The 16,252-nt window shown below is 49.6% G+C and overlaps 1 protein-coding gene across 3 annotated transcripts in view; it reads right to left on the reverse strand.

The window, feature by feature from the left end:
- The window catches only part of LOC102935053 (antigen WC1.1), a 256,921-nt gene that overhangs the window by 160,134 nt on the left and 80,535 nt on the right, over positions 1–16,252 (reverse strand). Inside the window, exon 1 of one of the 3 annotated variants that reach the window (XM_043551494.1) lies at positions 639–767. The exons of 1 other annotated variant lie outside the window; for it this stretch is intronic. In XM_043551494.1, coding sequence (XP_043407429.1) covers positions 639–699 — 61 coding nt within the window. In that variant the 5' untranslated portion in view covers positions 700–767. Of the gene's footprint in view, positions 1–638; positions 778–16,252 lie in introns of those variants that run through there. One more of the 3 variants, XM_037912382.2, reaches the window with a different exon arrangement.

Genomic DNA, 16,252 nt, shown 5'->3' on the forward strand with positions numbered 1-16,252 from the left:
ATTTGAGGTTTCTAAAATCTGACTTTCATCTTCAGCTTCACCTGTTCACACTGCAGCTACAGAACAGCAGCGTCTCAGACTGCAGCAACTCACAGAAACAGGCTGCTACTGAACAGTTCAGTGTCCTGACAAGTGCATCATTCAAACCTGCTGAAGTTGGCCCAGCACGTTTGACGCACACAGGACAGCAGTGTTATTTTAAATGGCATGGAGTGTATATCTGGAATTATTCACAGGTTCCATACACAGGCACAGAGCTGGACGGGCGATGAGGCTGGAGGTCATAATATAGAAGTCCACTCTGCTTTTCTTCTGATTAGTTGACAGGAATTCTAAGCACTGAAGTCATTAGTTCACTAAAAGCAACTCTGGGCTCACAGTGCTACAAGACTGGGGTATTTTATAAAGCACACAGACTGTGACAGGGTCAAATCTATGATTATTGCAAATATATAAACCTCCTCTCTCAGAATAACCAATGGGAGATAATCAGAAACACAAATTTACTTTAACCCCAACTGCCTGCTTTCCATTTGCTTCACTGACTTCTGGAATAAAACACTGTTTCTAGTGGATTAAAACTTTCTTCCTACTTCTCGTCTGCCCAGCTCATCCAGTGAAATAAAGCAGGCACTTACCCGTGGTGTCCTGAAGAAAGAGGAGAAGCCAAAGCAGCTGAGTGGAGAGATGTCCCTTCATTGCCAGACGGACCTGCCGTCCCCTCCTGACACTGCACAGCCAGCACGGAAACACTCTGCCAGGGCTCCTCTGTGTCTGACAAGTGACAACAAAGCAGTGGCAGGGAAATATGTAGATTCAGATGCTGGCATCAGCTGCCAGAAGGAACCAATAGAAACAATATTCACCTTTTTAGACATTATCAGAGAGTTTATCTAAATTTTTATGCAGCTAAAACATCCAATACAATTCTAAAACTCCAGCTGTTACCATATATGAGTGACGAGTCCGCTTCTGATGTCATGTTCGCTTCAGTCTCGGATCATCATGTAACCTCCCTCCTTGGTGCAGGGCAGAACTGTGTGAAAAATGATTCTGTCTGATTAGTTAAATAACTCTAGAGCCTAGAATGCTGCTCATTTGACAAAATAATTATGAAAACAAATGTGGAAAAAAAGAAACCTCTAAAATTGAACCCCACAGAGCTGTGTGTGTCCAATTGTAGCTAGGCCACTAAAACCACAGAGCTGGGAAGTGACCACTGGGGTCAGCTGTATCCAAAGGAGAAGGGACCAACCCCTGCTCCCTTTGTGGAATCCAGACTGCTCAGGGCTTCCTGAATGGCAGTGGTATATTAGTGGTAGGAGTGTGTCATGGAGCTTCCTTCTTCAGAGGTGACCATCACTGGCAGCAGAGTCTCTGAGGGCTTCCTGTTCACCGTGTTAGAGCTTGTTCTTAACACTGACTGACTAGCTTCTGAGTGACCTTCTCGCATACCGTAGTGTAGGTAGCAACCCACTTCAGGACTCTCTGCCCAGGCCAGTGCTAGGACTGCCCTGTGTGGTAACTCCAGGCAGCACAGGCTGCGTTAGTCAGTCTGGGAGCAAGAGAGAATCGCAGGGTCCTGGCCATTTCCATCTGTCTGAATACAGAATCTCCTTTATAGTCCATGCAGCTGAAACCCGTCTCTTCTCTACAGCGAAGAGCAGCACATTGGCTGTAGAACACAAGCTTTCCAGGAGACAGCAGCAAGTTAACCAGGAAAACAACATAGCCGACATTGAGTGGAAAAGCAGCTGGGGGCGGGGGAGCAATCAAAGGTAAAATCCAGCCTGAAGGAGCCATGTGCAGGTGTGTGTTAGAACAGGCCTAACAGAGCCATTTATAATAGAATTTGAAATCAGCCCATTGCAGCACTTGTGGTACCAAACAGAAAGGTGGCCTTGTAGAAAACAGCTTAAATGCAGACATCTCTGGCACTTTGCCACCCCTACCTCATGAAGACCAAACTGCCACAGCATGAGCTCCTTGGCAATGAACAACAAGGTGTTTCCCCAGCCAGAAGCCATCTTGGTGAGCGGCGAGAACTCTGACTCAGCACAGAAAGTTCTCTCTCATCTGTCCAGAGAGAGGCAAAGACCAGGAACCATGCGGTAGCTACACCAGCTCTGCCTTAACTTCAATCCTTGTCAGCAGCTCACCGTGCAAGGGCCAGTACAGCACAGTGCAGCCACTGACCCTGAATAAACAGAACATAGGTCAGAGAATTGAAGAACTGACTGATAATGGAAGAAGGTGCTGGCAACGTTACTGGGAGAGGGGGTGAGCTCTCCTTGCAACAGCTCTGATTGTTTTTTCTGCCCCAGGAGGTGGACAAGTGGGGCAGACTGTCAATCAAAGGCTCAAATTCACTAGGTGTTTGGAGCTTTTCATGTTATCTGGAGACTGGGCCCCACCTCATCAAAATCCCATCACCAGGAGCAGTTTGCCAGAGCTGGCAGCGCTGAGACAGGTGCTCCAAGGCCGTCCCCTTCAGAACAGGTGTCATAGAATCATAGAATATCAGGGTTGGAAGGGACCTCAGGAGGTCATCTAGTCCAATCCCCTGCTCAGAGCAGGACAAATCCCCAACTAAAATCATCCCAGCCAGGGCTTTCTCAAGCCTGACCTTAAAAACTATGGAAGGAGATGCCACCACCTCCCTAGGTAACGCATTCCAGTGTTTCACCACCCTCCTAGTGAAAAAGTTTTTCCTAATATCCAACCTAAACCTCCCCCACTGCAACTTGAGACCATTACTCCTTGTTCTGTCATCTGCTACCACTGAGAACAGTCTAGATCCAACCTCTTTGGAACCCCCTTTCTGGTAGTTGAAAGCAGCTATCAAATCCCCCCTCATTCTTCTCTTCCGTAGACTAAACATCCCCAGTTCCCTCAGCCTCTCCTCATAAGTCATGTGTTCCAGTCCCCTAATCATTTTTGTTGCCCTCCGCTGGACATTTTCCAATTTTTCCACATCCTTCTTGTAGTGTGGGGCCCACAACTGGACACAGTTCACAGAATATCAGGGTTGGAAGGGACCTCAGGAGGTCATCTAGTCCAACCCGCTGCTCAAAGCAGCACCAATCCCCAATTTTTGCCCCAGATCCCTGAATGGCCTTCTCAAGGACTGAACTCACAACCCTGGGTTTAGCAGGCTAATGCTCAAACCACTGAGCTATCCCTCCCCTCTCCAGATGAGACCTCACAGATGTCGAATAGAGGGGAATGATCACGTCCCTCGATCTGCTGACAATGCCACTATTTATACATCCCAAAATGCCATTGGCCTTCTTGGCAACAAGGGCACACTGTTGACTCATATCCAGCTTCTCATCCACTGTAACCCCTAGGTCCTTTTCTGCAGAACTGCTGCCGAGCCATTTGGTCCCTAGTCTGTAGCGGTGCATGGGATTCTTCCTTCCTAAGTGCAGGACTCTGCCCTTGTCCTTGTTGAACCTCATCAGATTTCTTTTGGCCCAATCCTCTAATTTGTCTAGGTCCCTCTGTATCCTATCCCTACCCTCCAGCGTATCTACCTCTCCTCCCAGTTTAGTGTCATCTGCAAACTTGCTGAGGGTGCAATCCAAACCATCCTCCAGATCATTAATGAAGATATTGAACAAAACCGGCCCAAGGACCGACCCTTGGGGCACTCCACTTGATACCGGCTTCAAAGTAGACATGGAGCCATTGTTCACTACCCGTTGAGCCCGACAGTCTAGCCAACTTTCTATCCACCTTATAGTCCATTCATCCAGCCCATACTTCTTTAATTTGCTGGCAAGAATACTGTGGGAGACTGTGTCAAAAGCTTTGCTAAAGTCAAGGAACAACACGTCCACTGCTTTCCCCTCATCCACAGAGTTAGTTATCTCATCATAGAAGGCAATTACATCAGTTAGGCATGACTTGCCCTTGGTGAATCCATGCTGACTGTTCCTGATCACTTTCCTCTCCTCTAAGTGCTTCAGAATTGATTCTTTGAGGACCTGCTCCATGATTTTTCCAGGGACTGAGGTGAGGCTGACTGGCCTGTAGTTCTCAGGATCCTCCTTCTTCCCTTTTTTAAAGATGGGCACTACATTAGTCTTCTTCCAGTCATCCGGGACCTCCCCCGATCGCCATGAGTTTTCAAAGATAATGGCGAATAGGTCTGCAATCACATCCGCCAACTCGTTTCACACTCTCAGATGCAGCGCATCTGGCCCCATGGACTTTTGCTCATCCAGCTTTTCTAAATAGTCCTGAACCACTTCTTTCTCCACGAGGGCTGGTCTCCTCCTCCCCATGCTGTGATGCCCAGCGCAGTAGTCTGGGAGCTGACCTTGTTCGTGAAGACAGAGGCAAAAAAAGCATTGAGTACATTAGCTTCTTCCACATCCTCTGTCACTAGGTTGCCTCCCTCAGTCAGTAAGAGGCCCACACTTTCCTTGACTTTCTTCTTGTTGCTAACATACCTGAAGAAACCCTTCTTGTTACTCTTAACATCTCTTGCTAGCTGCAACTGCAAGTGTGATTTGGTCTTCCTGATTTCACTCCTGCATGCCCAAGCAATATTTTTATACTTTTCCCTGGTCATTTGTCCAATCTTCCACTTCTTGTAAGCTTCTTTTTTGTGTTTAAGATCCGCAAGGATTTCACTCTTAAGCCAAGCTGGTCGCCTGCCATATTTACTATTCTTTCTACACATCGGGATGGTTTGTCCCTGTAATCTCAATAATGTTTCTTTAAAATACAGCCAGATCTCCTGGACTCCTTTCCCCCTCATGTTATTCTCCCAGGGGATCCTGCCCATCAGTTCCCGGGGGGAGTCAAAGTCTGCTTTTCTGAAGTCCAGGGTCCGTATTCTGCTGCTCTCCTTTCTTCCCTGTGTCAGGATCCTGAACTCGACCGTCTCATGGTCACTGCCTCCCAGGTTCCCATCCACTTTTGCTTCCCCTACTAATTCTTCCCGGTTTGTGAACAGCAGGTCAAGAAGAGTTCTGCCCCTCGTTGGTTCCTCCAGCACTTGCACCAGGAAATTGTCCCCTACACTTTCCAAAAACTTCCTGGATTGTCTGTGCACCGCTGTATTGCTCTCCCAGCAGATATCAGGGTGATTGAAGTCTCCCATGAGAACCAGGGCCTGGGATCTAGTAAGTTAGTTGCCGGAAGAAAGCCTCATCCACCTCATCCCCCTGGTCCTGTGGTCTATAGCAGACTCCCACCACGACATCACCCTTGTTGCTCACACTTCTAAACTTAATCCAGAGACACTGAGGTTTTTCTGCAGTTTCATACCAGAGCTCTGAGCAGTCATACTGCTCTCTTACATACAGTGCAACTCCCCCACCTTTTCTGCCCTGCCTGTCCTTCCTGAATAGTTTATATCCATCCATGGCAGTACTCCAGTCATGTGAGTTATCCCACCAAGTCTCTGTTATTCCAGTCACATCATAATTCCTTGACTGTGCCAGGACTTCCAGTTCTCCCTGCTTCTTTCCCAGGCTTCTTGCATTTGTGTATAGGCACTTGAGATAACTTGCTGTTTGTCCTGCTTTCTTAGTATGAGGCAGGAGCCCTCCCCTCTCACACTCTCCTGCTTGTGCTTCCTCCCGGTATCCCACTTCCCCACTACCTCAGGGCTTTGGTCTCCTTCCCCCGGTGAACCTAGTTTAAAGCCCTCCTCACTAGGTTAGCCAGCCTGCTTGCGAAGATGCTCTTCCCTCTCTTAGTTAGGTGGAGCCCGTCTCTGCCTAGCACTCCTCCTTCTTGGAACACCATCCCATGGTCAAAGAATCCAAAGCCTTCTCTCCGACACCACCTGTGTAGCCATTCGTTGAGTTCCACAATTCAACAGTGTCTACCCAGGCCTTTTCCTTCCATGGGGAGGATGGACGAGAACACCACTTGCACCTCAAACTCCTTTATGCTTCTTCCCAGAGCCACGTAGTCTGCAGTGTTCCAGTCAAGGTCATTCTTGGCAGTATCATTGATGCCCACATGGAGAAGCAGGAAGGGGTAGCGATCTGAGGGCTTGATGAGTCTCGGCAATCCCTCAGTCACATCTTGAATCCTAGCTCCTGGCAAGCAGCAGACTTCTCGGTTTTCCCAGTAAGGGCAGCAGATAGATGACTCAGTCTCCCTGAGGAGAGAGTCCCCGACCACCACCACCCGCCTCCTTCTCTTGGGAGCAGTGGTCGTGGAACCCCCATCCCGAGGACAGTGCATCTCATTCCTTTCAAACATCATAGTCTCCTTCTGTTCCCTTCCCTCAGATGTATCATCTAGTCCATTCTCCGCATTAGTAAGTGTGGAGAGAACATGAAAAGGGTTGCTTACCTGTATCTGCGTTGCTGGTACATGGAAGCTCCCCTTTCATCTTCTGGAAGTCGCCTGCTGCCAAATTTCTTCACCGTCCTCCTGTCCCCGCTGCGCAGCCTGTTCTGAATCTTCAGAACATTGTGTCCGTAGAAGCATATCCTGACATCTGTCCAGGAAATCTTCAGTTTTTCTTATGCAACGCAGGGTCGATACTTGTTTCTCCAGACCTTGAACCTTCTCTTCCAGTATGGAGACCAGCTTGCACTTTGTACAGACAAAAGTCACTTCTGTCCTGTGGAAGAAAGACAAACATGGCAGATCCAGTGCAGGTCACAACAGCTGAACACTCCCCATCCATATTACCTTCCTTCTACGAGCTTCCTCAGGAGTTGTAGTGACTATTCAGAGAAGCCGGCAAGATGTAAGCCTCAGTGGGCCCTCCTCTCAAGCAGATCCCTGGCAAACTCCCTCTGTTAGCCTCTCTGCTGTTCGCTGCTCAGCTGGTTCGCAGCTGACTGGCTTTTTATAACAGTCAGGCCCACTCAAAGCTCACCTGGAACAAAGCACTCCCAATTCACACTTTTCAAACCACCAATCAAGCACACGGTCAAACTGTCAAACTGTCCCCACAACAGACACTCAGATACTCACCAACACAGCCTCCCTAATGCAGCCCTTAGCGTACCTCCTCTCAGGATCTTGTGTAGCTTGTAGTATTTATGATCCGGTTATTGCGAGATGTGTGGCAGGAGCATCTCAGCAGTCACAAAGGGAGAGAGGGAGATTCCTGTATTTAACCAGGAGCCAGACAACAGAGGGGATCATAGGGTAAGGCCTGGAATTGCACACTGCTGTAAAGAAGAAGCCAAAACAAACAACAGAGACCTGGTGGGCTCTACTGCCTCTGACCAAGATAATTAAGTGAGTGAAAAGAAGGGCTGCAGTATGCCAATGTAAAGCACATGAAGGTCATGCAGTGAGAAGATCACACAGCCACGGATACCTGTAATGAGTCCGCTTCACTGACAAATCATTCAACTCGTGTATCAAAACACAAAAGGAACCGGGCATCGGGCACTGGGCACTGACGCTAGCTGGGGTTGAGGAGCAGTTGGGGACTTAGAAGTCACACACATTGAAAACCTCACTGACAGATTGGGAAACCACTTCAATGATGGAAGATAACAGCATCACCTCACATTTTTCAGGCATTTCCCTAAGCTACCAGTATCACCATTTTCAGCCAGCTGGCTCTCAGCTAAGACCACAACAAATGCTAAAGTATGGGACTGTGGCATTCATGTGAGATGGAAAAGAAACATCCTGATAGTGCCACGGTCCAAGACATCTCCTGCATCACGCTATTCCCCAGAGGCCTAACAGACTCTGGACATGAGCGGTTACAGAACAGAGCCTAGCAGAAGGGCACAAAAGATCTCCTGCAGGGTCGATGGGCAGTTACCCAGCACCAGAGCCGGGAGAAGAACAGGGGCAAAGTGTGATGAACCTTTGTTGGACATTTCCCCCCCCCTTTTTGTTATGTTGAAATTCAAATTTTTGACAAAAATAACAAAATTGAAAACTTTAACTTTTCTCCTCGCCCTGTCTTCCTTGACCCTCAGGGATCTCTGAGGAAGGAAGGAATGGAGTCATTTTAGGGCAGTACCCTGCACCCCAGCCATGACATGCAGGCAAAGCCACAAAACCAGAGTCAAGAATGTCAGAAGTTGACGGCAGAGCTAAGAGAGCCAGCACGGTTAGGAGACCATCAACTCATGAAATCAGAGCAGTTTCCATCCCATGCCCAGGATTTCTCCTGACTAAAATAACTCAGGTACAGCAGGAGACCTCAGGTGACATCAGAGTAGCTTCTCCACAATTTGCTCAATGAAATTACCCAGAACATGGAGAGTAAAAGCAGGGCAATGAGAGCTTCATGTCATGGCTTCTTGGGCATGGGCCTAACAATGGATCATTTGAGTGAGGATGGCTCTGTGCTTTTCCATAGCAAGGCATTAATGGTCTCAGCCAGTAGTAAGCCACAGCAACATAGCATTTAAGGCAGCCAGCGTTGCAAGGCAGATGTTGTCTGAACCCCTTACTGGCCTGGGTTATCCCAAAGCATCATCTGTGGCTAAATTATTAACCTCTCTGTGCCTCAGCTCGCCACCTGTACACTGGGGACAATGACACTTATGTAACTCACAGGGGTGATGTGAGGTAAATTGATGAATGTCTGGGAGAGGCTGAAATATTACAATGACGGGGCCATACGAGTACCTAGATCGCTCAGTTCAGTAGCGAATTTAGCAATGGTGCCACTGGTGCCAGGGCGCCGGGCCCATGCTCCGAAGGGGCCCCGGCCAGCCGCTCTTCTCCGCCCCCTACTCTCTCCTGCATGGCAGGCTCTGCCAGCAACCAAGCTCCCCGCTCCCCAGCCTCTTCCCCCAGCTTGCTACTTCCGTCCCTCTCCCTGCCGCCGATCAGCTCTTTGCCAGAGCCAGGGAGGAAGCAGAGAAGAGGCACGGGCGGGGCCTTGGGGAAGGGGGTGGAATCGGAGCCATGAGCTGCTCAGGGCAGGGGGCTAGGAGCACCCCCATGACCCCAGCCCACCCCCCCCAGCTCCCTGCCCTGACTCCTGTACCCCCTCACACACCCCCAACCCCCTGCCCTAACTCCTGCACCCACCTCACACACCCCATGTCCTGACTCCTGCACCCCCCTCACACACACCCAGTCCCCAGTCCTGACTCCTGCACCCCCCACACATCTCCACCCCCACCCTGAGCATCAAACGGGAGCTCCTGCATCCTCCCCCCACATACCCACCTGCACCCCTCGCACCAAATGGGAGCTGCCCCAGGTAAGCGCTCCACACCCCAACCTCCTGACCCAACCCTGAGCCCACTCCCTCATTCTAGCTCCTGTTCAGACCCTGCACCCCAACCTCCAGCCTTCTCCTACACTCTATCTCCCAGATCCTGCACCCCCACCCTCAGCTTGGTGCAGAGCGAGACAAAGAGAATGGGCTAGAACCAGGGCCAAAGGTAGGTACCCACTCTATGTGGGCAGGGGTTGGGGGGATCCTGTTTGCCCTGATGCCCTTGCAGTTTACCCCCAGCCCCTCTCTTGCTCCAAGGACCAATCCTAGCTCCCGCCCCGCAGTGCTTTTGTCCTCAGCCCCTGCCTTGGTCCAGTCAACAGGGACTAATCCTCCCGCCATGCCCCGCTGTGCTCATCTTGCCCCTGGCCCCTGCCTCGCTCCAGCTGGAGACCAATCCTCCCCCCACCCTGCCCAACTGTCAGGGTGGATAAAAATCAATGACTTCTTTTAAAAAAATCAAATAATCACATTTTTTTTTATTTTAATTGGATTTTTGAGGAAAAGATATCTAAAGATAGTTTTAATTATGGTACATTATATCTCATCATGGAATTGGGATTATAAATTTTAATTCTATTGTATGAGACAATATATTCATGTAATGTTTAAGAAAAGTTTTGTAAATGAGTTCTAATAGTTCATGGATTAGGGACCCAATTTTATGGGGTTCCACAGGTTTCTGTATAGATTATTTAGGTTAATTTTTCTATTTACCCAATCGGACTCAGTGCTCAGTCTAGAAGATACCATCAGAGATGCTGAGTTTTGCAGTTCTCAAACTGTGGATTTGTGTCTCCAGAGGTAACATGATTGTTAACAGCAAAAATGTTTTAAATAAATAAATAATATATAGAGATGAGAAATAACAGACCTCAACCCTATTGTCCCTCTGCAAATTTGTGTACACAGAGTCAATCCCTAACCTCTCTCTAAAAGTGCAAAGTTTCCAAAAGTTCAATGAATAGAAGATTGTTGAGGATGGAATACATCTGGACAAGGAAAAGAAGTCTGGAAATAAAGGTGAGAAGTGAGGGACATATGCTTTTTTGTTAAACTATTCTGTTTCTTGTTGAAGAAAAATATCCAGAATACTTACTTAATGTTGTTGTTTTAGTTAAATAAAACAATTTAAATATCTGTCTCGTGATGTTCTCCTCCTAATACAGCCTGGCAAGAAAATCCTCCAAATATTAATGATTCACCTGATGAATTGGAGATAGTTCACCTCCCAATAACTTCACAAATATCTGCTTCAGTTACCTTTCGTAAATGAAATAACCAAACACTCATTCATTTTCTGATATAGGTGTAAAATTAATCTGAAAAGTTTTCAAAATAAATCACGGTTTAAAAATGTATAGTGTTTACCTTCAAAAAATGAAACCTACATCTATCTCTGAGTTGTGAAGAGTATGTATTAAGGTTATAACAAACAACAAGAATACACTTTTATGTGGAAAACCATGATTAAATTGAGTCTTCCTGACTCGTGATTTAAATCAAATCCACCCTGCCCACTGTGCTCTTGCCCCTGGCCTGTTCATTCCCCAGGGGGGCCCACAAATATGTTTGGCGCCAGGCCCACAAAAAGATAATCTGGCCCTGTTCTTAGAATGAGCACCCGAGTGGAGTGATCCACAGGGTGTAGCTCAAACTTCCAAAGCGTCTGGTCAGGGGCAGGACATTAGCATGGCAAGGGAGGGGTGTGACAGTGACATCACACAGGCCTTTTGCAGGACCCCAGCCTATTGGTCAAATGTGGTGGGGCAGTGATGACCTCACAGAGGGATGCTGACATCAGCCAGGCAGGACAGGGGTGAGGGGCCAGGGAAACCTTGGAGACCCCTGTGGCTTTGCTTCAGCAAGTCTCCTTCTCGAGGTCTCTGTTTGAGGACTGAGAGAGTATTAGGGTTCACGTACGTGAGCGCAAGGAGGAACCTCTTTTGAGTTTTCTCCTTTCCTTTTATTGATTTTACTAGAAAACAGACGTCCCTATTTAGAAGGTAAGAGCCTCCTCAGGGTTGAAACCTCTTCAGTTTGATCCATCTGGTGACAGTTGAATTCTAGGCATGGAAAACACAAGCTTAAGGAGGCAGAATTTTATTCCGCACCTAGAATTTTGTCCCTTAGAATCACTGCGGACATTAGAGTTTGTCCTTTTTCTTTCACCTTTTCCTCCATCCCTTCCTCCTTTCTCTTCTTCTCTTGCTTCTTTTGTCTTTTCATGTGTGTGTGTCTGTCTGTGTGTGTGTGGTGGGAGAGTGCTCTGCAGTTCCCATCCTGGGAGGTCCACCCAAAAATGTGGGGCTGAAATAGTGCTCTGGCAGTGATCTGCACCAGTGACCTGGGCCCTCCTTTGGGCTCTCTGGTAAAAACCCTCAGCCTCCCATCCTCAGCTTCTACCCTGATTGGCTGAGCAGGGGGTTATTGACAGGGAAGAGACTCAGGTCCTTGTTGTTCTCTTTTAAGACCAAGTAAGTAAGTCATAACCAGTCATATGTTTGATGAATTTTGCTGCTTCTCTGCATTCATTGTCTCTGAGCAGTTCATGATTCTCTCTAACATTCCAGTTCTCCTCAAATACTTGCTGAATAATTACTGTGCACTATTGTTGGTCTGGAGCTCATTTGAAAGCACTTTATTCGTGTCATTCAATGTATGAAATTCAAGATCCGATGGTTAGTTTGAAAATCAGGGATCTTGGGTCCTATTCCCAACTCTGCCACTGACTGGCTGTGTGACCTAAGACAAGTCAATTCTCCTTTCTCAGTCTTAGCTTCTCCCTCTTTCAAGTAGGGATAATAACAGTCCACTCCTACCTACCTCACGGTGGGTGGAGGATGGGCCTCCATTGGAGAGTGTCACTAGGAGTAGTGCAGAATATGAGGTGTCCTATCACGTTTACTCAGATCAGATTATGACCTAATAGAATAGCTGAAATAGTCTATTTTATTTGTATTTTCTCCTCTAATTTTTGAGATCTAAGTGTCTCCTCTTTGTGTGTGACGAGACAATTTAACACACGGTGACAAAGAGGAGATGCTTTTGTTTTCAACAAAATATTTTTGCAAAGAACTCTCATCCCACTTGTTATGATTTGAAGAAACAAACTGGTTTAGTCTGAATGGGATTTTTTGACCGAAACGGTTTCAATGAAATTTCCCCACCATCTCGATTCCTGGGCTCTATCCCTGCCTCTGGGGGGTTTGTTGTCCATTAGAACAGGAGTCAGGACTGGTGGCTTCTCTTTCTGGCTCTGAAACCACCTTGCTGTGTAGGCCCTTGGGTAGGTCAATTCCCTTTCCTGTACCTCAGGCTCCTCCCCATCTGTCCAATGATAACAGGGACAATTCTCGAACTCTGGGCAGTCATGCGCCAGAGGGAGATAAGGGGCGTTAAAGCCCTCTGTGAAGGAGAAAGGGGATTTTCACGATGTTTAGCACCAAGGAATTCTAAAGTTTGCTAAAATGTCTAGTCTGCGGAAACAAGAAATGGTTGGGGCCAATTTTTTTAACCATTGCCTTTTTTAAAGCCCATTCAGGGATATGAGTCCCTGTCTTTTAGGTACCTGGGATTCTTTGCCAGCAGGAAAGAAGAGGTTCCTGCCTCCAGTTTTGTGGCCTTAACAAACCAGGTGCTGTGCCCCAGTTCTCATCTAAGATCCCTGAAAAAGAACATCTTCCGATCCATGAACAAGACATGACCTATCTTTAAACGGGGAACAAAGAGAACCCTGGGACTTACAGACTAGCTAGCCTCACTTCCATAGCTGGAAAGATCCTGGAATACATTATTAAACAATCAGTTTGTCAGCACCTACTGGATAATTTGGTTCTTAGGACTAGTGAGCATGTATTTGTCAAGAACAAATCATTCCAGACCAATCCTATTTCCTTCTTTAGCAGGGTGACGGGCCTAGTGGAGGTGGGTAAATAGTAGATGTGATCTATCTTGGTTTTACTAAGGCTTTTGACACAGTCCCATAGAAAATTCTCACAGGCAAACTAGGGAAATGTGGTCTAGAACAGTGGTTCTCAAAGCCGGTCTGCCCCTTGTTCAGGGAAAGCCCCTGGCAGGCCAGACCTGTTTGTTTACCTTTTGCGTCCACAGGTTCGGCCGATCGCGGCTCCCACTGGCCGCGGTTCACCGCTCCAGGCCAATGGGGGCTGCGGGAATTGGCGCGGGCCAAGGGACATGCTGGCCGCCCTTCCTTCAGCCCCCATTGGCCTGGAGCGGCAAACTGCGGCTAGTGAGAGCCGCGATCGGCCGAACCTGTGGACATGGCAGGTAAATCAATCGGTCCGACCTACCAGGGGCTTTCCCTGAACAAGCGACGAACCGGCTTTGAGAACCACTGGTCTAGATGCAATTAGTGTAATGTGGGTGCAGAGCTGGTTGAAAGCATATACTCCAAGAGCCCTTCTCCATGTTTGGCTGTCCAACGGAGAGGGTGTACCTAGTGGGTCTGGCAGGGATCAGTCCAGGGTCCGGTACTATTCAATATTTTCATTAATGGTTTGGAAAATGGAGTGGAGAGTATGCTTCTAAAATTTGCAAATGACACCAAGCAATTTGGAAGACAGGACTGGAATTCAAAAAGCCCTTAGCAAATTGGAGAATTGGTCTTCTCGGGCCAAACTCCATGACTGGGCCCCTCTCTATAGACTGGGCTGAAGTGAAACCCCAGAGCCAAACACTCCTCCCCCAGGCAGTGTGCTCCGACCTTTAATGGTCAGATGCTGCTAAGCACTGTCAGAGCAGCTTTTGCTGGGGGATTTTCCCAGCACTTTCCAAGAGTGGAAAGTATTAAATCCCCATTTGACTGCTGGGGACAGAGCCATAGAGGGGGGAGCAACTTGCCCAAAGTCCCACAGGAAAAGGAAAACACCCAGCAATGGAACTCAGGAGTCCTAACTCCCAATCCCCTGGTCCAGTCACTACAGCAGAGCACACTCCCTCAAAGGCAGGGGGAGCAGACATGAGGGCCTGGTTGTAATTGCCAGCTGCGGGAGGCAGTGTGCAGAAGTGGTTAGAGAAGGGGCCTGGAAATAAAGACTGCTGGGTCCCATCCATGGCTCTGACACTTGGGGTGACCCTGAGCCAGTAGCTTCCCCTCCCCAGGCCTGTTTCTCAACAGTCGGGTTGGGGTTGCAGTCCCTACAGCCCAGGGGGGCTGGGAGGCTCCAGGAAGGTGTGTAAAGTGCTGGGATGTCAGGATCCTGGAGGCGCTGTCAGCCCCGCACTAGCGTGGTGTTCTGCATCCCTTGCTGCAGGCTGAGTTTTTCTGTCCCTTGGCAATAAGACACACTTGTTTTCACAGCCAGTAGATAGCCCAGTGTCATCCCCCTGCCTGCTGCCTGGGCAGGGTAACTCCTCAGGTCACCAGCACCCTCTCCAGCCTGCCTTGGGCTTGGTGAGTGAGGAGAAGGGCGAGGGACGACACTGAACATCCTCCATCCATCTCTTCATCATCTAGAGCAAATGAGTGGCATTAGGGTTCCTCTGTGACATTCCCTGTCTGTCTGGGGAGAGGCAGAAAGAGGGGGAGAGAACCTCATCCAAAGGAAATTGGATTTGCAAACAGCCCCCAGGAGCCCCTGGCTCTCAGACCAGGGAGGGGCTTCTCCAGAGCCGTCTCTGGTGTGTTTGGAAAGGTCCCAGCAATGGGGCTCCCAGCCCTTTCCTTGTGGGAGACTGTTCCCCAGGCTGAGAGTCTCTGAGCTGGGCCAGACCCTGTGAGCTGCTGAGCATGGAAATCAATGGGAAACGAGGGGGCCCTGACCTTGCTATGCCTAGGGACTTTGAAGTGGGGAATGGTTTCCCAGGAGAAGTCTGGACTCCTGGGTTCAGTTCCTTCTCCAGCCTGGGTGGGGGCTGGCGGGGGGGGGGGGGGGGGGGAAGAGGGGAGTGTGGCCTGTGATGGCAGGAGGGAACTGCTTGTCCAAAGTGACCGAAGGTCTTTGTGACTGATCCCAGTGCTTGAGAGGAGGAGATTCCCTGGTTATTGCAGCACCAGGGATCACAAGGGGGAAAGTTGGGAGCAGATCATGCAATGAACTCCTGCCAGTGTGTGTAGCTTGCACTCCCTGCTCTCCTGTGGGAGTGGGGGGGGGGAGCTGCTCTGGCTGGGGCAGGGATGGGGAGGGACCAAAAAGGCTGGTTAGTGAGAGGCTGACTTGACCCTAGACTCATGCCTACTTCCCGCTCAGTTCCAGGATGGCCAAGCTCCTGAGGATGTTCAGGAAGAAGGCTCTGCAGGTGTCCCCAGAGCCAGAGGGAAACAGCTGCCATCTTCCCCAGGAGCAGAGCGGCCCCTCCGTCCCCGCTGGCAGGGAAGGAGCTCCCAGCCAGGCCAGGAGGTGGAAGTGCCCAGGCTTCTGGCAGAGGAAACCTGCTTCCGGTGCAGGCACTGAGGTGGGAGAGGCTGTGGCCAGGCCAAAATGGAGCTGGACCAGGATGCGGCTGGGCAGGCAGGACCCAGCCCAGGAGTGGAACCAGGCAGGGTGGCTCTGTGGCTTGTTGCGTGGGCAGCAGCGGCCCCAGGAGCCAAGCCCTGAGTTCCAGCATGAGGCATTGCCCTGCCCGGTCACTGAGGACCTTCCAGCCTTCCCAGGACAGGAGGTGGAAGATCCCTGTCCCAGCACCAGCAGCTTGGCCCACTCCCCATAGGACAGCAGCAGCACCTGGGACTCGAGCAGCAGCCAGGCCGATGGACTCTTCTGCTTTGTTCCAGGTGAGGAGCCAGGCTGGGCTCAGGAAAGGGTGAAGAGGGGGCTGTGAACACTCTGGGCGCAGGCCCTCGACCAATGCTATGGGGGGCAGGTCCCCAGCCCAGGTGTCTGGCCTGAGCCACATGAACCCCACTGACACAAGATGCTGCCACTCTGGTCCTTTGTGCTCCATTGGGCGGACGGGGGTAGTGGGAGGCACCTCCCAGGGAGTCCAGGACAGTGTGTGGGGGAGTCTTTTTGCTACGGACTCCTGACTGAGTTGGGGGCTGAAGGCACTCCTGACTGAGTTGGGGGCTGAGAGGGGGGAGTGTGGGGCCCGATCTGCCTTAGGTCC

The sequence above is a fragment of the Chelonia mydas genome, chromosome 1 (assembly GCF_015237465.2).
Source record: "Chelonia mydas isolate rCheMyd1 chromosome 1, rCheMyd1.pri.v2, whole genome shotgun sequence".
Taxonomy (NCBI): Eukaryota; Metazoa; Chordata; order Testudines; family Cheloniidae; genus Chelonia; species Chelonia mydas.